This window comes from Lissotriton vulgaris, chromosome 6, assembly GCF_964263255.1.
Source record: "Lissotriton vulgaris chromosome 6, aLisVul1.2, whole genome shotgun sequence".
NCBI classification, from domain to species: Eukaryota; Metazoa; Chordata; class Amphibia; order Caudata; family Salamandridae; genus Lissotriton; species Lissotriton vulgaris.
The window spans coordinates 72178373-72201939 of NC_141694.1; the positions used below are offsets into that span (position 1 = coordinate 72178373).

Here is a 23567-nt window from a genome sequence, read left to right on the forward strand (position 1 = left end):
CTGAGTACACTTCTCTTTCGACAAAGCAAATGCCCCAAACCTACACCATGCCCGCCGCGAAGGATCTGAAGCAAGGTCACTGAGGAGCCCCTCAACTCCACCTTCATCCACATCCCCCACCCACCCCGACGGATGCCAACTTCGCAGACAAAGAACTTCTCAGATGGATCACCAACTGTGCAGACAAGCTCACCCCCGTCCTCAACCCTGACAGACAGTGCCCCAGTAAGGCCACCTGGATTCACCGCCGACCTCAAAGAATCCAGACGCACCTGAAAATGTTTCAAGAAGCCATGGAGAAACAGTAACACCTCAGAAAAACGTACCACCTACAAGAACGCCATAACAAGATACCACCAACTCATCAGATACACTAAAAGGACCTTCAACCAAAACAAAATCCACGCCAACGCCAGCAACTCCAAGGAACTTTTCAGCATCATTCAGGAATTCACCAAGCCCCCCCACCGATGCCACGGATATCACTCCCTCCCAAAACCTCTGAAATAAACTTGGCTCCTATTTCCACCTGAAGATAAGATCCCTCTATGACAACTTCAACAGACTGTGGACACCAAACCCCTTCCTCTCCCCAGCAATGACAGCCAGCCTACCATCTCCTCCGGGACCCCAGTCACCACGAATACACCGCATCAACCATGAATGGCATTCGCTCAGGAGCCCCCATGAACCTCTGCCCTCTGCACATCTTCCACAGAGCCGCCACCGCCATAGCACCTGAGCATCGGCACACCATCATCGCCACCTTTGAAGCAGGCACATTCCTCAATGACTACAAACGCGCTGTCAAGCCCCTCCTCAAGAGACCCTCATCATCTCCGACGGACCTCAAGAACTACCAACCCATCTCTCTCCTCCCTTTCATAGCCAAAGTCACAGAGAATATAGTCAACGCCCAACCAACAAACCTCATTGAAGAGCACTCCATTCTTGACCCCTCCCAATCAAGATTCTATAGCAAGCACTGCACTGAGACTGTCCTACTCGCCACCACAGATGAGATTGCACCCTCCTCAACCAAGGTCACACCGCAGCCCTGATGCTGCTTGACTTCTCTGCAGCCTTCAACACCATCTCCCACCGCACTTTCGGAGCCAGACTCCACAACACAGGCATGCAGGGAGCTTTCCTCGACTGGCTCCACTCCTTCACCGCCAGAACCCAAAGAATCAGACTCATACCCTTCCTCTCCGGACCCACAGAGATCAACTGCAGAGTGCCCCAGGGATCGTCGCACAGCCCCACGCTCTTCAAAATCTACATGGCCCCCCTCGCTGCCATTGTCAGACAGCAGGGACTCAGCAAAGTATCCGCTGCCGATGACACCCAGTTCATCCTTTCCCTCACCAAGAACCCCCACACCACCAGACCCAGCTTCCAGAAGGAATAAAGGACGTTGCAACCTGGATGAGCAGCAGCTGCCTAAAGCTCAAATTGGAGAAGACAGAAGTCTTCATCCTCTGACCCTCCCCTTCTGCATGGGACAACACATGGTGGTCCACCACCCTCAGTAACCCGCCTCCACCCTCACGGACCTACGCCCAGAACCTCTGCATCATACTCGACTCCTCCCTCGCTATGAATTGACAAATCAACGCCGTCGCTGCCAACTGTTTTAACACCCTCTGCATCCTTCGCAAGACCTTCAACTGGATCCCCCCCCGAATCCAGGAAGACCGTCACCTTCGCACATAACCAGCAGACTGGACTATGGAAATGCCCTCTATGCCGGAATCAACAAATCCCTGCTTGGCAAGCTCCAGACCATACAGAAAGCCGCAGCCAGACTCATCCTCTGCATCCCTCAACATGAACACATCACCCAACACCTACAACACCTCCACTGGCTCCCCGTCAAGAAGAGAGTAAGCTTCAAGATACTCACCCACGCCTACAAATGCCTCCACAACACCGGAGCCCAATATCCCCCCTCCCCCAGTGCCTTGAGACACTCAAGGGTGAGTAGCACGCTTCACAATTCCCTGTTTGAAGTACCCATCTTTGGGTCCTCATAGTTGTCTTGAATTACTTTAAGAGGTATTCCATCAGTGAACAGATGAGAGGTACCATGGGCAACCACACAATGTCTTTTTGGTCCTGGAAAAGAGTATTGGAAACCCATTTCTTTCATCCTAGATCAGAGGGCCAGAAAGCTTTTCCTTGTGTCGACTATAGATAGTCTTGAGAAATATAAATCTTGTTTCTCTTCCACAGTAAGTGATTTTGTTTCCTCATAAACGAAAGGATGAGATCGACATGTTGGTATCTCAGTGGTTTACCCACAATGAGTCTATTGTGTGGGATGTCAGATTGATGAAGATTTCTGCAAGTAGGTGTCCTGTTGAGACGGAGCTGAGAGCTGACACCGCCATCTTCTTTGATCTTCAAGCCACGCCCCACGGAATACAGTCTTAACAGCATTCTTTCAGCTTCAAAAAACCTGTCAGCAGCTGAAAGAGGTTGGGAGAAGAGCACCAGCATGTTGCAGGGACTGAAGCAGCCCTATCAACAAACCTGGGTTCATGGAGGACAGTTTACAGCCAGATGTTTCCTGTTAGGCCCATTCCTGCTGTACCTTTAGTTGACACTCTAACAGCTCTAGTCTCCACAACACCCTCTCTTCTAAACATCTGCTGGCCTGGCAAAGCAAGTCAACCATGCAGCATGGAAACTTGAGAGCTTTGATATATATTTTCAGATGCTTATTTAAGTGTATTGGCAAAGCCAATATCTCTCTAATCGCCGAGACTGATTGGCTTTGCCGATACTTGTGCTATTCCTCTTTGTGTCTGCATGTAACCACAATGCTCCAATTGAGGGTATCAACTCTCCATACTAACTGGGTTTGCTGTACTTGTGCTGCTCTCACAAATCAAACTAAGCATTCCAACTTAACATTTACTGAGTATTTTGAAATGTTAATTTTATTTAGCTTTTTATGTATATATACTTAATTAATGTGCTAATATTATTTAGATTTGTGAACAGTCGCAGAACCCATGAGTAAGTATCTCGGAAAGTGCACATTTCCTGTCCCCCTTCCAAACTCAAGTTGACAGCAATAGATTAAATATGGGCGAATTTTGCAAATTCGCGCTTCACGAATTTGGGTATTCACGAATTCGCAATCCGCAAAATCCGCAAACTTTCGCGAATTTGCGGATTTTTTCTTTTTTTTGTGTTCGCAAGGTTTTCTGCCAGTTCGCGAGGGTTTTGTACCAGTTCGAAAACGCGAACTTACTTGTCGGGTCGCAACGGTCACGATTATGTTGTTTCTACGTCTGGTTCATCACAGCACCCTCTGTTTCACCACTGCCACCCTCTGTCTCACCCATGCCGCCCTCTGGTACATCACTGCCACCCTCTGGTTCATCACTGTAGATTATGGGGGGAAAAGCACACCTGCCCTGCCTCAACTGGCATGAATTAATTTGGGGCTGATTAATGTGTCACTGAATTTGAGCTGGCACCTGCCCCCTTAGCTGTAAGTACTTCCTGATTAATGATGAGCTTGAACTTTTGCACCTGCTAAGTGCTTTCAGTTTTGCAAAATTCGTTAGCACACCTGCCCTGCCTCAACTGACATGAATGAATTAGGGGTTGATTAATGTGTCACTGAATTTGAACTTCCAGTATGGCACCTGCTTCCTTATCTGTAATTGCTTTCTGTTGCAGTGTAATTTTTTTTAACAGGACATTTGTGGCATACTTGTAGCTATTCTCTGAGCTGGCTATGAGGGTCAGAGCAGGGTCATAGAATAGTTGCAAGTAGGCAACTGAACTCTGGAGGGGGCCCTCAGGAAGCACTACAGGGAATGGTTACTAATGATGAGCTTGAACTTTTGCACCTGCTGAGTGCTTTCAGTTTCGCAAAAATCGTTTTTCTGCAATATCACGGTATTCGCGGGGCGCGAATTTGCACGAGATCGAATTCGGAAGCCGTGAATTCGTGCGAATATGCGATTTGTTTTTTTGCGGCATGTTAGTTTGCGTGTTTTTTTGTGTTTTCGCAAGCCGCTGGTAGTGCAACGAGGCGAAGTTACCCTAGAGGTCGTAATTGGGCGTGGCCATCTTGTTTGTGTGACGTATTTCCGTTTCCGGGCGCTATGTGTAATCCCGCAAAGTGTGCGGCTCGCTAGTACAAGTTCGCGTGTGATCGCGGGGGAAATCTGGCGCGAACTTACCCACACGGTCGTGAACGGGCGCAGCCATCTTGTTTTTCATTCATTGCTATGGTTCTGGGCATGCGTTGTTAATATACCCCGCACCATGGCGCCTCTTTTGTTCTGCCGCTGCGTCATAAAAGTCATGCAACAACGGAGCAAAAGAGCCGCAAGGGGCTTGTAAATCTGCCCCTACAGACTCAAGCCCAGTCCTTCCTTTGTACACCTGGCAATAAGAAGAAATAGTGGTGGTGGATTGATAGTTTGAGTATTTTAATGACTGGTTAATGTAGTAGGAAACTTTTTAGTGTTGTCACTGATCTGCAAACACAATGGTCTGTCACTTTGCGTGCTGCGGACTGCTGCCTGCCAGTCCTAGGCGAACCTTTTTAGTAGTTTGTTTAGTGAGTTACATAACTTTCCAAGTCGACGGTCCGCAAATCAAGCAATACTAATATCGTATTAGACCACATGAGATAGGTCAATATATCCTGTGGAAGAGTTGTCTATTTGCTATTTCGCCAAAATATTTTGTTATTGTTCTTTTGAAATATTTCATTTGGTTGACAACAATCATCCATGTTTTCGGGTCTTTCTTTCTTTCATGTTGTACATCAGCTCCCCCCAGGGGCAGGACGACAGAGGGGGAGGCTGCTGCTGCTGTACAAGGCCAGGATCGGTCAGGCGAGGGCTCCTTTGCTGGCCCCGGTAAGTTTTAATTTTAATATAGGGTACCTATTTTTTCCTAGCGTTCCTCATTCGATTTTTTCTAAATCATCTTTGATCTTCTTGTAGACTGTATCTAAATTCTTATCCTGCCTCTACTATGACTCCCTGTGGTATTACTAGATTATTCTTATTAGTCTGTCTGTGTAGCTAACTAAGATTGCACATTTGGCAAAAGGTGTTAAACGAAACTCCCATTCTAGTCAGCAATAGCTCTGTGCACTGAGTGCAGTCCTCTGGGATTGTTTATGCTTTGACAATTCCCAAAAATAAAATGTGAATGACCACCAAGAAAGAATAAGATACTTTTGGTTTGGATAGGAGGACAATCCATACTACTACTGTTGCAGGGACAAATCTGCACAAACAGAACTATGGACACTAAATAGTGCATTGGTTATCAATTATAATAGGCGCAGGTAGAATTTCCACATACCTCAGTGATATCAGACTTTGAAGAACCCCCAATCTCCTTACTGACTAGATAGTGTGGCAGAGTGAGGGCGTGGCTTGGACGCCGATCGGGATGGCGGCGTGAGCTTGCAGCTCCGCGCAGGGTCCCGCTAATTCTGCTGAATTCAGCATCCGGAGCGACCCCTGGTCGAAGTGACTGGCCTACGAAGAGTTAGGGAGCCACTGGGGAGCGGCGGAAAGCACTTTGGGGTTCGCTGGCCCCGTGGAGACCTCGTAAGACGACGGCCGAGGTGTTGCTGGGAGTGTGAAGAAAATGGCGGCGGCGCGGGCCGATGGCTCCGGACACCGACACTGAGCGGCATTGGCATCGACTGGCGGGGTGGCCCGCTGCTGCGAGATCGGTGCTGTGAGAGCTGTGGATGCGGTCCTGACGGCGGGGAGTTTGGAACCCAGCATTGATCGGGTGCTGGGGACGATTGCTCGTCTCTACTCCTTCTCCCCCTCCCCCTCCCCCCGGACCTGGCGGCGGCGAGGCGGAAGGCGCTGGCCCTTATGATCCTTGGAGTTGCGGGCATTGTGGTGGCACTTTATCGCGATCATTGCTGAGACGCACGTCCCACTACCCAGTGGTTGTTGGGACTTGGCGAGACCCTTTGCCCGTGACGAAGCAACCCAAGATGGCGGCTACAGGGGGAGCGACCTCCATGGAGCGGGGACAGGAGGATGTGGCTGCACTGTCCCAGGTTGGCGAGGCCCCCCCGCCGATGATGGACCAGGAGCAGAGGCTGCATCGGCGCTTGGATGCCATACTGGACGCTATCACCTCGACCAAGGAGGCATTGCAGCAGGACATTGCGCAGGTCGCCACGGGGCTGGGGCTCCTGCGGGCGGATCATGCAAAGTTGGCGGATAAGGTTAAGGACCATGAACAGCTCTTATTGGACCTGAAACCGGCGGTGGTGACCACGGAACATAAGATAACGGACATCCTGACCCGGCTGGACATGCTGGAACGACGAGCGGAGGATGCCGAAAGTCGCAACAGAAGGAACAACGTAGGCCTGCCGGAACAAATTGAGGGGGAGGATGCGGTGGCCTACATGGAGGAATGGTTCCGAACTGTGGTGGCACCGGAGGGGCTTACTCCTTTCTTTACACTGGAACGGGCTCACAGGGTGCCGGCTCGCCCGCCAGCGCTTGGCCGCCCCCCCCCTCCCTCCCCCCCCCCCCCCGACCGATGGTGGTGAGGCTCCTTCATTATAAGGACCGGGACCTCCTAATCCAGAGAGCTCGAGCTTCGGGCCCATATGAGGTGGAAAACAACAGGGTCACGATCTTTCCGGACTACACTCAGGCGGTCCAGAAGAACAGGGCATCGTTTCTGGCAGTGAAAAAAGAACTGAGGGAGGAGGGCATCCAGTACTCCTTGCTCTTCCCGGCCAAGCTGCGGATAATCCTGGATGGGGCCACGCACTTTTTTCAGACCCCGGATGAAGCGTGGCAGTGGCTGGAATCGTACCGAGCTGGCATGGACAGGACTCACAAAAGTCGACGAGATCGGCCTAAACCGCCTCAGGTCCGGCAGTCACAAAGGATCCGCTCCCGCAATAGGCGTCAGCGGGAGAAACGGGAGGCCCAAATGGCTGCAGACAAGAGAGAGGCGCTTGCAGCGACGGCGGCCATCATGGGATCGCAGCCGGAGAGTGAACTGGCAGAGACGGACTCTGGAGACGAAGGCGGCAGGACCGGAGAGGAACTTTCGGAGGCGGAGAGCTTGAAGGGGCCGGTGGTCACCCCCCAGACTTCCGACGGGATTTTTCATGGCTGATTCTTCATTGGGACTTGGACACGGTTCTTGGTAGGGTCACATCCTGCTGGAGCTGGGTGGGTCGCCGGGTAGGGTGCCGTGTTGGCATGATGGGATGGAGGGCGCGGGGCGCGGGCTCCGCTTGCCGGGAACGGCGATAACTCACCCCCCCAGGGCCCTTAAGGCCTTCTGTGGTGGCGACCACAGGTTAGTCGGATGTGTGTTTGGTTTAAGGTTTGGATCGGGGCTGACACTGGGTTTGTGGGCTCTGTCCTGGGGAGTGGGGTTCGGGGTGTTTTCTTTCCTAAAGTTTGTTTTGGGGGGAGCAACTGCTATGGTGTGGATATTGACTGGCTGCATTTGAATTGGATCACTTTATGCTGGTATGGGGACGTTACCTAACTTGAAATGCCTGACGTGGAATGTCCGAGGGCTGCGAACTATGGTCAAGCGCCACAAAGTACATGCGTATTTGGTGAGGAGGGGGGTTCAGGTTGCCATGTTGCAGGAGACTCATTTAACGAATCAGGAATGTACGGCACTACAGAAGAGATGGCGGGGTCAGGTATTTGGCACCACTTACTCAGCGTTTGCTAGAGGGGTACTGATATGGGTGAGAGCGGGGATACCGTTTCAGGTGCTGAATCAATTGGTGGATCCTGAGGGCAGATATGTGGCGGTGGAGGGGAGGTTATATGGTCGGGATGTGGTTCTCTACTGTGTGTATGCTCCAAATGTTGATCAGGCCCGCTTTTTCGATGGTTTATCCAGGTCCTTGGCCTCCTTCCTAGCGGGCCCAGTGATACTGGGGGGGGGGACTTTAATTCTATCACGGATGTGGCCTTAGACAGATCTCACCCCCCCCTTGTTGACTCTCCGGTACGTAAGCTAGCCTTGCATAGGAAGGATTGGCAGGATAGGTGGGGGCTACTAGATGCATGGCGGGAACAACACAGGGATGCTAGGGACTACTCCTTTTTCTCAGCACTCCATGCTCTCCACGTAAGAATTGACTCGGTGCTGTGTAGCGGGTCCCTGGCCCCACTGATCTCTCATACGGAGTATCTGGCTAGAACCATCTCGGACCACAATCCTCTGCTGGTGCATGTCCAATGGCAGTGGGAACGTTCCGCGATTCCAACATGGCGGCTCCGGCCCGACACGCTGGAGGACTCAGTGTTCAGTGAGGCGGTCCAACAGGGCATCGATCAGTATTTCAGTGAGAATGAGGGTACAGCTACATGTAGGTCCACTGAATGGGATGCAATGAAAGTGGTGGTGAGAGGTGTGTGCCGGGGTAGGTTTTTGAATGCTCGATTGTCAGTGCTGAATGCGCTTGCCAGTGCGGAGGAGAAACTGAGGGAATTGGAGCGGCGCAGACCGACCCGACCGGACTTGCAGGCCCGGTTGCTGGAGGCAAAGGAGGTGGTAGCCACCGAAACGGAACGGTTACGGAGCTATGACTACAGACAATACGCCATTAGAGCGCATGCCGAAAGGGATAAGGTGGGTACGCTCCTGGCCAGGCTTGCTAATCCTGAACTTAGAGGCTGCCCGGTCCCTAGCATCAACAATGCACTGGGGGAAACTGTGTATTCCCAATCGGCGGTGCTGGAGTGCTTTCGGGCTTATTACGCGGAGCTGTACGAGAGTCAGTTGGGAGTAGAGGCCCACGAAATCGCGGCGTATCTGGAGTCGAGGCAGCTTCCGGTCCTTGACGATGACGATGCGAAAACCTTAGGTGGGCCGATCACGCTGGCCGAGATCAGGACGGCCATTAAGCACATGGCGCGGAATAAAACGCCCGGGGTGGATGGTTTACCGATAGAGTTCTACCAGAAGTACGTAGATAGTTTGGCGCCCAGACTGCTGGTGGTGTATACGGAGGCTTACAGGTTGGGGGGTCTGCCCGGATCAATGAGGGAAGCATTGATAGTGCCATTGCTAAAACCCGGCAGGGAAGCGACGGATGTGAGGTCCTATAGACCATTGTCCATGCTGACGGTGGACTACAAGATATTGAGCCGGATCTTGGCCACCAGGTTGGCCCCACACATGACTGACCTGGTGCACATGGATCAGGCGGGGTTTATCCCCACGAGGAGCACGGCGTTAAATATTCGTCGCCTGGTTGGGATACTGGACGGTGCACTGGATGCGGACGGTGCCCAGGCGGTGTTGTCTGTAGACATTGAGAAGGCTTTTGATAGTTTGGAATGGGTCTATCTGGATGAAGTGCTAGTGAGGTTTGGTATTGGTGAAGGGTTCCGCAGGTGGACGAAGGTGCTGTATTCCTCGGCAACGGCGCGAGTACGCCTGGGCAGTTTGGTGTCCGCGGCTTACCCGGTCGGTAGGGGAACGCGACAGGGGTGCTCCCTTTCCCCTCTTTTGTTCGCACTGGCGATGGAACCCTTGGCGGTGCATGCCAGGTCGGGAGACGGATATGCAGGGATTGCAAGCGGTGGGCAGTTGCACCACATCTCGCTGTACGCGGATGATCTGCTGCTGTATATGGAGGACACGGAACGGGCTTTGGAAGGGGCGATGGAAATACTGTCAGAGTTTGGCCGGTTGTCGGGCCTCAGGGTTAACTGGGCGAAGACCTGTGTCTTCCCGCTTCGAGCGGATGCACCCTGCCCTGCACGTGATTTGGGGGTGGTCTGGGAGCCATCTTGCTTTACTTATTTGGAAGTCCGTATCTACCACGAGGCCGCGACCCCATTAGAGGGCAATATTGGACGGTGTGTACGGGCGCTGAGAGGTTGTATGTCCTTTTGGGCATCCCTTCCCCTGACGGTGTTGGGTAGGATTGCTCTTTTGAAAATGGTAGCGCTTCCACGACTCCTGTATTATTTCCGGACGCTGCCCATCTGGATTCCTCAGAGGATCTTTAGGGACTTGCGGACGATGGTTATTGATTTCCTTTGGGGGCATGGCCGCCGTAGAGTGGCACTGAGCACGTTGCTGCGCCCTAAGATTGAGGGGGGGATGGCCGTCCCCGACTTTGAATTGTATTACTTGGCGGCGCAGCTTCAGGTTCTTACACAGCATGTGGCTAGGCTGTTCAGGGGGCCGGAGTGCGACCGAGAGTTGGGGATACAACGCCATGTACTGGCCTATATCGTTATGTAGCAGAAACTGGAGTTGCGAGGCCTCACTATGGAGGAGCGGACGCTCAGGTTATGTTGGCAGAGGAGTCTGAGGAGGGCGAAGGCGACTCGACCATATGCACCGGAGATACCGATCGGCATGTTGACAGCTCTGCCGCATGGGGGCAATTGATCCCCACTGTCGGAATGGGAGGAGTCGGGACTGCAAGTAGTAGGGGACCTATATGTTGACGGGACCTTGGTGCCCTTTGGGGTGCTACAGGAACAGTTTGGGCTGCCGGAGGGGGGCTTCCTCTTGCATGCGGCAGTGGTGGCGGCCATACAGAAACACTGGAGGGGGGGCTCATCGAACCGGACACGACCATGGCATGCCAGTACGTAGTGATGCCCGCTGGCACCTTTAAGGAGGTGACCTGCCTCCATAATAGGATGCTGAACGAGGGGCTGGAACCGCTCCTGGGGCTGAAAGCGACATGGGAGGCGAGAATAGGTAGGCCCATTCCGGACACGGTGTGTAGCCACCTTCTTCAGCGTACGTGGAAGGGCACGAGGAACGCGCGCTTCCAGCAGGTGCACTTCTTCGTATTACATAGGGCCTACTTGACTCCGGAGAAGATCAGACGGTACTTCCAGGTACAGGACGCACGGTGTCCGAGGTGCTTGGAGTCGGGGCGGATATGGATCACCTGTTCTGGGGCTGTCCGAACTTGGAGGCTTACTGGGCGGAGGTGGGGGAACTTCTCAATGCAGTGACCGACAGGGAGGTGGAGTTTGATATGGCGGTGTGTCTGTTGCTCTGGTTCCCACACACCAAACACACTAAGGTGACAAGTAAGTTTATTGACCTAGGGCTGATACTGGCGCAGAGAGAGATTACCTGGCACTGGAAGTCCAGGGAAGGACCGTCTGTGAGGAGGTGGACGAATGACTTGCTGAGGTGGTCCGAGTGCGAGAGTGTGCTACGAATGAGGCAGGCTGTCAAGCTTGATAATGAGAAGACCTTAGAATCAGCGCATGCATGGGAATTGATAGTGCAGGCCTTGCGCGATTCATTAGTGGAGGATGAGGACTGAATGGATAGGACTCGAGGACACCGCGAGGCTTATGAGTACTGAGATATCATTGGATCTGTAGCGGGACCCATGCAAGAGTCAGGAACATGGCACACACCATTAGCGGTTGCTGGGGGGGTGGGACTAGGGGTTGTTTTGGGGCTGTTCGGGGTGGGCTAGGAGCCGGGAAGCCGATTAGCTACGGCAGCGATTCTGGATTGGGACTGATGACTGGGTCTGTGGAGCGTGGGTGGATGGCGGGAAGCGGCAGGGGCGCACGGGACGGACATGATGAGGGCCTCATAGGGTACGGGGAACGGAATGGCAGCGGCTCTGTAGCACTGGAATGTTAGCATAAGATGGCTGATGTTGGGGACAGGTTATGGTTGGGGGGGTAAAATGCGGATACGTAAAAAGATTTCGACCATTGTCCCTCAGGGACGCTCACCATGATGTCTTGCTACTAAATTGGGACGCTGTGCCGCCCGGCCTCCGGGATGCGGGCTGAATGGCTGTGTATGATATACGCTCTTACGATTGATGCGGGGGGACACCATGAGTGGACTGGTTGAGCAATTGTATGCTATGGTTTCTAATTCTGCAATGAAAACAAATTAAAAAAAAATAGTGTGGCAGAGTCATTTGACTCCCGAATTCATTGATGATTGATCCCCAATGATGATTATCCAACGCAGGACAAGAGTACGGAGTCAGAGTCCAGAAGTGTCAGAGACACGGACTCATGCTTGCAAATTGCAAAACCTTTTGCTCAGTCACTCTTGACCAAAAACCACAGAGTCTATTTCAGTTTTAAAGCTTTATTAAAAGTAAAAACATTTATTAAAATTAAGCTTGTCATAAAACATAAACAGTTGATTAAAAATGGAAAAGTGCTTAGTGATTTATTTCACACATTTATTGTGGGCGAGCCGAGCCCTCACCTGGTTTGCACTTTAATTTTTCTTTTTGGTGCTGAATCGTTGGTCACTCCGTCCTAGTGATGATGATCTGATCTTGCTCTTGTTCTTAGAAGTGAAGCTTCTGTCTGTTATGAGAAAAATGGTGCGTGTTAAAAACCAAGCATTCAGAGTAGACAGTCACAAATTATTAGATTGGTTTCTGTATTCACATTTCTTCATTCCTAGACAAAATACTAGTGAGTGGTGTATGTCTATGACATGTAACATTCTTAAATGTACTTTGTAGGTGGAACATCTGTTGCCGGGCCCAGCGCGGAGGTGGAGAAGGACACTTCTGGGGAGGAGGCGGTGCAAGTGCCGGAGGAAACTGCTATGCGGGTTGCCACGGTAGTGGTGGGCAGTGGTAAGCTCTTCTATTCCTTACTTATTTAGATTGCAGACTGCAGAGTGTGCTCTCTGCACGGGTGTAGTATATATGTTCAACAGTTAAGTTACTATACTGTTAAGCAGACTTTCAAATTTAGAACAAAGTAGCCTCCTCTAAATTTACTTCAACTCAGCGGTGATTTTTTTTTCGAGAATCCAAATCAGATCTGAGATAAACTTGATGGATGAGATGAAAGAAAAGCGAAAGAAGGGTGTAAGTAAGTGTGGAAGGACGAGCAAGTTAAAAGTATTGATGACTGACAAAGAAGAATGATACCTGTTTGATTGGTGCCCGAGGTGGCTGGGAAGGAATATGATGCATGGCTGGGGGAAGGATGAAGCAAGGATGGGTCGAAGGAGAACAGCCTGGGTGGGTGAACCACAAACTGTATGTGTGCGCAATATATCCTTTGGTTGAAATTCAAATGCAAGTCAAGCACGGATGTATGGCTTGCGGTTTCCCAAACAAAATGAAAAGGTTGTTTTCCACTGAGAAAACGTAAGGTTTGTCCAGATGAGAGACATGAAGAAGAATGATTGACATATAGTTTGAATGGATGGATGCCTGGATCATGGTACTATCTGACTCTTAGATAGCATATGTGTATGTAGAGAGAGTAGACGGTCACTGGATGAACTAAGTGTTACTTTGAAGAGCTAGTAACACTGCACCCGCACGTCCGTCCCAGTGTAGGAAAGGCAAGGAAAAGAAGTTTTAAATTAATTTTGTCCGAATACTACCATGAATAGTAGAAGTAGTTTGTATTGCAAGCAATCAATCAATCAATCAAAGCATTTATATAGCGCGCAACTCACCCAGAGGGTCTGAAGGCGCTTGGGGAGGGGGGGTCCGCTACTGCTCGAACAGCCAGGTCTTGAGCTGCTTCCTGAATGCGAGGTGGTCTTGGGTCAGGCGGAGGTGGGTCGGGAGGGAGTTCCACATCTTGGCGGCCAGGTAGGAGAAGGACCTTCCTCCTGTGGTGGCTCTTCGGATGCGGGGAACGGCGGCGAGGGCGTGGCTGGTCAATCGAAGCTGGTGTGTGGGAGTGTAGAAGTTGAGGCGGTTGTTGAGGTATCCTGGTCCTTGGTTGTGCAGGGCTTTGTGTGCGTGGGTGAGGAGTCGGAACGTGATTCTCTTGTCGACCGGGAGCCAGTGCAGGTTTCTCAGGTGTCCAGAGATGGGGCTGTGTCGGGGGATGTCCAGGATGAGTCTTGCTGAGGCGTTCTGGATCCGCTGGAGTCTCTTCTGGAGTTTGGCAGTGGTTCCGGCATAGAGGGAGTTGCCGTAGTCCAGTCGGCTGGTGACGAGGGCCTGGGTGACCGTCTTCCTGGTCTCGGTGGGGATCCACCGGAAGATCTTACGTAGCATGCGCAGGATGTTAAAGCATGACGAGGAGACGGCGTTGACTTGTCTGGTCATGGAGAGGGAGGAGTCCAGGATGAAGCCCAGGTTGCGTGCGTGGTCCGTTGGTTTGGGTGCGCTGCCCAGGGCAGTGGGCCACCAGGAGTCGTCCCAGGCGGAGGGCGAAGACCCCAGGATGAGGACTTCCATCTTGTCTGAGTTCAGTTTCAGGCGGCTGTTCATCATCCACTCGGCTACGTCTTTCATCCCTTCATGTAGGTTGGTTCTGGCGGTGGCGGGGTCGTTGGTGAGGGAGAGCATCAGCTGGGTGTCGTCGGCGTAAGAGATGATGTTGAGGTTGTGTTGGCGTGCGATGGCCGCAAGGGGGCTCATGTAGACATTGAAGAGGGTGGGGCTGAGCGAGGAGCCTTGAGGAACGCCGCAGATGACTTTGGTGGCTTCTTATCTGAACGGAGGGAGGCGGACTCTCTGTGTCCTTCCGGCAAGGAAGGAGATGATCCATTCTAGTGCCTTCTCTTGGATTCCGACGTTGTTGAGTCGCCGCACTAGGGTGCGGTGGCAGACAGTGTCGAATGCCGCGGAGAGGTCCAGGAGGATGAGGGCCGCTGTTTCCCCGTTATCGAGCAGGGCTCCGATGTCGTCAGTGGCTGCAATGAGGGTGGTCTCGGTGCTGTGGTTGGCCCCGAACTGTACCCTGTCTTCCTTTTCCTTTTTTCCTTGGCCTTCCCCAACCCTGAGGTTCCTTTCTGGTGGTCTGTGGTGCTTGCAGGATTCACGTTGACCTCTGCACTCGGTCCAGGTGCATCCATTGTGCCACTCAGTTTCTTTTTTTTCGTTCTGCTTGTATGGTGCATTTTCCCGCATAAGGCATGGGAATTGCAGGCCTGGCCCTGGTTATCGCAAATTTTTGTGCCGCGATTGGCCTCCTCACCACTTTTTTCGCGTTCGTGTTTTGCATTTTTGTGTTGTCACGTTGATTTTAACGAGGTCATTTGACGCGTTGTCGTGAGACTATCGCATGGTACTGTTGTGTTGAGAATACAACATTAACACTGTTGTAGAGCATTTTAGGACCCTAGTGTAATTTTCCAGATTCCTGCCCATATATAGGTATAAATCACCATTTCCTTATATAGGCATAGAAATCATAACCATATTTAGACTTATTCCATGCAGTCCAAATACGGCATGGCTACTTCCACTAGTTCCGAATATCCACAACAATTTCTTGGAAAACTCGCCTTCAGCAGCTAGGAACTTCCCCCTGCTTGAATATTGATTTATCCAAGAACTCATGGAGTTTTCAAAGAACTGAGATTCTTTGATGACACTATTATGTCCAACTTAATGTCAAACTCGGCACCTTCAAGGTATAAATATGCCCTCACTTGTCCTAGCAAACACACAGTGGTTTGGAGCAGTTCGACTATCTACTTGCCCGACGCAGCTCGCTACAGCAAGTGCCGAAGGAAACCGACCCTCCAGCAGACGCACTGAGAAAGACGCTGTCTTTTCTCCTGCCGAGAAATCCAGCTCCAGTATTTCCAAGCTCCCCTTGCGGGGTGTCGGGAAATCGAGGCCTGAGAGAGAGATACCAGACCTCCTTCATTCTAAACCAAGGTACGGAGCTGATTAGACCCGTAGAGAATTCTTGGATAAGATTCTTGGCAATGAATACTAAAACTAAGCTACACCTCACTTACTTCTTCCCTCGTACTAAAACTAAGGTTAGGTACACCAGGGTAGGCGTATTTTAGAAGCACCAGTTGAGTAATTTTTAGTCATTGTTATTTATGTATGTTATTTTATATGGCTTAGAAACCATACCACGCTTTTACAGTATTATTTTATAATACTCTTCGTACTATATGCATTGTACTTTGCAACCAGTATTACGATTGTAGCAGTTAATTTCTTCTGCATGAGAAAGCAGACTGTTCAATAAATACTTTTATTGAAAACGCCTGTCTCTCTATTTCTCTGCACCTCTGGTGAAACGAAGCATGCACGATTGACTGCGTGAAATATCTATCTATTGTTTCCGCGACTCTAGAGATTCATTTCTTATTCTTGGGAAACAAAGTTGCCATGTTTATTCGGTTGTCAGAAACTAATCCCTTCGTGTTTATTCGAGAAAGTTTCTAGTGACCTCTGAGCTAGCTGGCTCTCACAATTAAGTCTAATATATTCGATAGAGACCTAATCGACCTAAGTCCTACGTCAATACTATAGGATATATTATTCCAATGCGCAGAGCCTATTGGGAACATTGGAACTACACTACAACACAGCGTTATTTTCCCGCGATGGACTGCGATGTGAAGAGTTGCGTTAAGCGAATTTTGCGATAATTATCACACGTTGAGAATATCCCCCTAAAATGTTTGATGAATACATATTGCTAACGTGCAGATTTTAGTTACACTTCACTGTTGTTTAAGAAATCTTTGATAAAAGGCGTAACACATTGTTTTTCAGTAACGTAACAGATATCTCAACAGCATCAAATTAGCGAGAAGCGTGGGCTACCTGTGCACTCTCCTATGCAGTGTTACCCTAGCTGGAAGCAAGTTGATACTTTCAGTGATATGCAGAAGTTGGATTTCAATACATTTTCTTCACTCTCCTGCCCTAATCAGAGGCATTAAAAATGAATCCAGTGCCCAAACAGCCATCCCTCAACCTTCTAATTTATAGTGCATTCTTAAGATGTATGCGAGGAAGCATGAACTGCTCTCAATATGCTTTAACTGCTGCTTGTATGAAAAACAACGTCAGGCATTACAATCTCTTTACAAGGCACCAATGTTTAAATATGCTCCGTACCTCATAAACATCAAAGCCAATGTTGAGATTGTGCTCCTTTAATTCTCGAAGTTTTCGCCGGTTCTTCTGCATGAGGGCAACAAGGAGGCTGCACAGAACTTTGTTGTCTTTGGGGTCATCATCTTCCTCCAAGAGTGTGACCTTGTACTGGGGGTTGATCCGGAACAAGTCTGAACAAACAGTAAAGAAGGAATTGCAAAGGAGCAATTTACAGAGGAAAAATGTGAGAAAGAGCAAACAAACTGGTTCAGCCTACAAAGGGGAGGGCCAATACGAAAGGGAGAGACCAAAAAGGAGCAGTTTACAAAGTGTAATGTGAGAAGGCTTGAATAAAGAGGATAACTTAAAAAGGGGCACTACATGAAGGAGTGAATAGAAAAAAAGCTACTTACCAGGGCCAATGTGAAAAGGAGTCAACAGAGAAGAACAATTTACAAGGATCGGGAGGTTTCTTCAGGACCTATGTAAAGTGCTAGGATACCATTTCTCAGCACCCTGTCAAGGCAGGTAATTAACACACCCTTCGTCTTTGTGACAGGTCAATAGTACCTATAATTTATCGTTCCCGATTTGGGCTTCCTCAGAGGACCGGTGGGCTCTGTAACCTAAAGTTGCAGGTTATCTAGCTTGTGCTCCCTCCGATTACGGTGACCGGGGCAGAGATAAGGGCTGAAACATGTTGACTTCTCACATGGACAACAAGGTGCTATAGAACAGTAACATTTCTATTAGCGCACCGCCCTCCTTTTTTTTTAACCTTGCCGCCTCTCCTACCGACTAAAGTTTGTTTGTAAAGGAGTGGGAAGCAATTTTAAATTCACTTCACTCTAGTTCAACTATCACTGATCACTACTGCTATCGCCAGTTGGTCTACCTCCAGGTGGAGGAAAGCACATTATCAAAAAGACCCAATGATGATGCTTTCAGGTTCTAAGACAAGCGGAGAACCAAGATATACCGCTCTACCTCTCCTGTACGTGAATGAGGGTTTTTAAGTTGTTTACCACACCTGACCCTAGTAATACAGCTACAAGTGATCTATTCTTGCCTTGATTTTTTACCTTTGACAGGAAGCCCAATGGCTTCTTCCTCCCTCCTATGAATAATTCTTTTTTTAAATACATTTTTATTGGTTTTAGCCTTCAAACATTGTACAATACTCCGGGCCAATGTTACATTTCGTATGTAGGTTTACATAAAACTATCACATCATCCCTCCTATGATTATATACTGCTGGTCTTCATTGCCATTTTTTCTTTTTCCCTTTCTCACCCTTCACCTGTTTTTATTATTCTCCCCATTTGTATCAAGCCCTTACTCATTATGTGGATTGCTGATTGTTATTGAATGCAAAATTTTCCATCCTAAATGCCAATCAAGTTGTTTTTTAAACTATTGATCGGAGTGAGCTAAAATAATGTTTCAAGGGCTTCAAAGATCGGTAATGATAAATCCAACAACTTGCCACTGTTGGATTTATCATAACTACTACAGAACAGAAGTAATAGAACTTTCTTTTCTGTGAGCCAAGATTCAGCCTTGTAGCAGCCTCTCCTGATTGGCCAGCCTTAACAGATTCAGCCAAACTGCTTTGATGAGGTGAAAAGTAGCCTGCATAGAGGCAGAGGTTATCTGATGGGATGAGCCCTGCAGAGAACAGTCCACATAGGGGGCTGGGTAGATCAAATTGGGCTTCAAAGAACAGGACTGTAATGAGTGCTAGCCAGGCCTACCCTCTCTTCCCTAACCCCCCAGCCAGATAACAGCCCCAAGAGTGGAATTTGCAGGAGGTCCGGAAAGGGTATTGTTGAACCTGGCCCTTTTTTGCAGGGTTATCCTCAAACATTTTGCTTTCTTCCTATACTTTATCTGACCTGTTTTTCTTTGCTTTAGGAATCTGGGCACTTTACCACTGCTATTCAGTGCTAACATGCATGTGCTATCTCCTTTAAACATGATGTGATTGGTCTACACCTGTTTGTCATATTTAATCTACTTGTAAGTCCCTTGTTACTTTGTAGTGGAGAAGTGTGGCTCAATGGTAAGAGCGGCAGACCCTAATGCAGAGGTCTGGCCGGGACCAGGGTTCAATTCCCGACACAGCAGGGTCTTGGGCTCAATGTCCACAGACTTGATAATTCTCGCCTCGGTGCCTACTCTAATCATGGGTCCCCACTCTGCAACTCTGGGCAATAGCTTGCTAAATCTCCACAACGGCCCTAAAGCGCTGGGATGCTTGGTTTCACCTTGGGGGTGCCCAGTAGGGAGCATCTCACAGGGAAAGCCAGGACGGGTTCCACAGCGGTATACAGCGCCAAGATGCCTGTCAGGTGATAGTGCGCTTTACTAGTATACATACATTATCACATATACCCAGGGGCCTGTAAATTAAATGCTACTAGTGGGCCTGTAGTGCTGCTTGCGCTACTAACAGAAGAAGCCTTTCAACCCTGTTTCAGGCCTGCCACTGCAGGGCCTGCGTGCGCAGTTTACTCTCACCTTGACTTGGCATTTAAAAATACCTGACAAGTCTGAAACTTTTACTACAAACAGGTCACCCCTAAGGTAGGTCCTAGGTAGCCCTATGTGCAGTGTGCTGTATAGCTAAAAGGAAGGAAATGTGCCTTTATTGTGTGGAGTGCCCTGGTAGTGACAAACAGCCTATTTGATTTCTCACTGCTGGCAGAGCTGCTCTTCACATAGGCTAGTATTGGGAATTCCCTTATACGTTTGGAAGTGGTAATTTCTGATCTGAAAGGAGTAGAGTTGCCATGGTTGGTATGTTTGGAATAGTGATGATATATCTTGCTTGTTGGTGTAGATGGATTTTCATTACTGTGGTAGAAATGCCACTTTTAGAAAGTGGGCATTTCACTATGCCTATGTCTCTTGTGCTTTGCAGCCTGACTCCAATCCACGTCTAGGGTAGAGTGACAGCTGGGCTTTGTGCACACTTTCCAGACAGCCATGATACAGGATGGGTTGGGTGTAACAGAGTTGCAGCTACATTCATCTGCATACTGAATGGTCTTCCTGGGCTGGGAGACAGGGAGGTGGGGCAGACTTACGTTTGTATAGGCTGGGCCCTGCCCTTACACAAAGGCACCCAAAGGGCTTGTTTACCCTCTACAGATAAGACATGGATAAGGTTGGGTAGCCATTTCTATTTGCCCAACATGACTGTCAAAGTGAAGGAGTTTTGGCAGCTCCTGTGCACCCTGTCAGACAGGCCAGTGGCAAGATTGGGCAAGCCTAAGGCTCCCTAGATACCACTGCAAGTGGTTGGGACTCTGTGGGGATGGACTTTGTTGGTCCTCTAGACCCAATAACGGCAGAAGGGAGCAAGTATATCTTGGTGGTAGTAGACCATGCCACAAGATACCCTGATGCAATACCCTTCAGAACAGTCACTGTTCCTTTGGTGGTTAGGGCCCTACTGGGTGTGTTCACCACAGCAGGTTTCCCAAAGAAGGCTGTTTCAGAGAGGGGCTTGAATATCATGTCCAGCTATCTGAAGGTGATGTGGGAAGAATGCGGTGTTACTTAGAAGTTTCTAATAAAAGAGAGAGGGACCCCACAACCAAAGGGATGGAGTACCACAATAGACTTTCGTCAAACAAATATTCCCTTTGGGACACCTTACTATTGGAACATATATTCTCAAGACACATGTACACAAACAACAAATATTGACGCAGGTCAGGGCCTTCCTTGGTCTGACCGGGTATTATAAAGCAGTAGCAGCACCCCCTCGCCTCAGCCGCTTGAGACCCTCACGGGTGAGTAGCGCGCTTTACAAGTGATTGATTGATTGATAAAAGATTTGTTCAGAAATATGGAACCATTGTGGCTCCCCTGACAGAACTCACTACTAAAAAGTGGCCAAAGAAGGTTATGTGGACTCCTGAGTGTCAGAAGGCCTTTAACACTCTGAAAGAGACTATGTGTGCAGCCCCTGACTACACAGATTAATTTGTGGTTTAGACAGATGCTTCAGAATAAGGGATTGGGCCAGTGTGGGCACAAGTAAATAAGGAGGGCCTTGCCTTCATTAGGGGGCGGCTTGTCTCCAGCGAACAGAGGTGGATGGACATTGAGACGAAAGCCTTTGCGGTGGTTTGGTCCCTAAAAATGCTGAGACAGTACCTGTTTTGTACTCACTTCTGTGTTAAAACCAACCACAGACCTCGCTATTGAGGTGGTCCAATTCTCTACAGGTGATGGGCTTGCCCATGCCAATGCCGGTGGACTTTTCAGGTTTTTCTACCGAGGACTACCAGGGTGTAGGTTAGATACCCATCACCTTTTGTTTAGGGTGGGGGCATGTGAGAAAGTCATCCTTTTTGCCCTGATCATCCTCATTTTCTGACTGATACTGGTGGTAACTGACTCTACATATGCCCCTGTCTCTGCTCATCAGGCCCAGTGTTCTGATTAAACATGTATCTGGTAATCCTACCTGTAGGTCCCTAGTAAATGGTAGGGCATGTAGATGTAGAGACCCAGCAGCTTTGAGACACTTAAGTGTACAATGCGGTGTTGACTGCTGTCATTTGGAAAATCAGTCCTGCTTTGCAAGCTGCTTTTAAATTGAAATTACATTCATATTCGAGTTTGGATTTAACGGTACTTCCAAAGAATTAAAATGTCTTATTTTTACATATAAGTCAGGCCTGTGTGCCCCCAGAGTAGGGTGCCATGTAAAGATAAGTAGGGACATTTTAAAAGATGTTTTATATGCCTTGTGAGGGAAAAAGTACATTATATTTTGCTCCATAGTAGCACTTTTGCTCCTTCGGCTAACATGGGGATTCTGTAATACAGTATAGCTATTGATAGGAGACTGTTTTTCTGAGAGCAAAAATCCAGCTTTCTAGCAGCCTCTCCTGATTGGCCAACTTTAACAACCTTAGGCAACCTGCTTTGATGAGTTGATAAGTGGCCTGCATGGAGGCAGAGGTTATCTAATAGGGGGCTGTCTGCAGACAACAGGCCAGGACAGAGGTTGAGTAAATCAAACTGGGATTCAAATATTGCAGAACAGTAAGAAATGCCAGTCAGGCCTACCCACTCTTCCTGTAGCACCCAGCCAGATGGCAGCCCCAAGAGTGAAAAGGGGATGTTAAGGAAAATGAGACACACCATTGGGTTGACTCAGCCAGGTCTTACTCCCAAGGAGAGGAATTCTCCATCTTTAATTGTAATGTGCAGTGCTTTGTGGGACATGAATATGCAGCACTTTGGAGGAAGCTGTCATGCTTCTGGGCAGCAACCTGTACCCCATTGGTCAGGGTAGCCCCCTGTTTGTCACCCCAGAACACTGAATAAAATATGTGTGAGCTGTGCAGCAGCTCATATCTGCTGCCTGAAGCTACAAGGAGAAGAAAAACTGCCCTGCTGGAACCCTGTTCTGCATCCAAAAGGATTGCACTCTGAAGGGCTGCCCCTGCTGTGCACTGGGAACTACAGCCCTGGGGACTTTGCCTTGCTTCCAAAAGGATTAAACAGTGGACTTCCTGAAAGCAACAAGTTAACAGAGCTCACCTGCACCATCTCCCCCAAGATGTCCCCAGCCTGGATGTGTCCAGGTGCATTGTGGTAGTTGTAGTCCTAAACTTCAAATGACCATCTCAGAGCTTCTGGAGCCTTGAATTTGTGTTTTGGACACTTTGAACCCAGAAGTTTGGAGCAACTTTTGGAATAAGCTCAACAAGGTGACCGACCGGTCTGCGTGAGTCAGGCCGCCAATGTCGAACCGTGACCCTGCCTGGATGTCACGTTCGTCCTGCTGAAACCTCCAGAGCTCAAGGCTACCAAATTTCACCAAGTGCTCACGCTGAGTCAAGCCACCATTATTGACTCTGATCCCAACCTGAAGATGAGCCTCACTCGACAGAGAGAAAATTCTCCAGAAAAGTGCGAAGGTAAACACCTGCTTAGTGTATCCTACCAGGGTTCCATCCAGGTCGGCCTCCGTCCCAGTCAAGCGCGACCAGATGTCTCAAGTTGGCACTATATGTTTTTAAGCACTAGAAAGGGTTTATTCTTTAAAACTCCATATCCCTATTGGATTTTCGTCGTGTGGGTGTAATTTTAACAATAAAAATATTTCCAATTTTTATAAATTGGTGGTGGATTTTTTGTGTTTGTTGTGTCTTACTCATTCAATGTATTGGTGTTCTTAAATGCTTCACACACTTCCTTCTGCTTCGACACTGCGTGAGGGGGCGGGCAGAGTTGCAGGGAGGAGTGGTAGTACACTCATGTGCGCAGTGACAGTTTGGTCGCCCCTCTCGGGCCGCCCAAAACAGTTGTGCGCACATCCCTGTTCTCCAGGCTGCTTTGTCACAGCGCTCAGACCAATGACAACGCTGCATTGCACGACTGTGATTGGCTTAGGAGTGGGAGCCTGGCTGCCTGCGTCCTGTTCCGACCTGGATCCAGACACGGGCGAGCAGGAGAGAAGAGGCATGACCCAGCGGCAGAAAGGTATGTTTTATTTTTATTTTTTAAAAGCAGACCGACCCATCACACCCGCCGGCGCCTGCACCCTTACCCACGAGCTGTGCCGGCTGCCCCTGCAATCCACCTTCCAACAATAAGGAGCATTCATGACAGAGCATTTAATGAAAAAAACATTTCCCAGGCGCAAACAAAAAGGAGCAAAAAGGAGTAGGCAGCAATGTCCCTCTTTAAACTGGGTATGTTACATGTAAAGCATTAGAGTAAGAAAAATGA

The 23567-nt window shown here is 49.3% G+C and overlaps 1 protein-coding gene across 1 annotated transcript in view; it reads right to left on the bottom strand.

Annotated features, from left to right (window-relative positions):
• LOC147706808 (calpain-1 catalytic subunit-like) overlaps positions 1 to 23567 on the bottom strand; it is a 601296-nt gene that overhangs the window by 323405 nt on the left and 254324 nt on the right. Inside the window, exon 10 of the mRNA XM_086925586.1 lies at positions 16829 to 16998. Coding sequence (XP_086781712.1) covers positions 16829 to 16998 — 170 coding nt within the window. The remainder of the gene's footprint in view (positions 1 to 16828; positions 16999 to 23567) is intronic.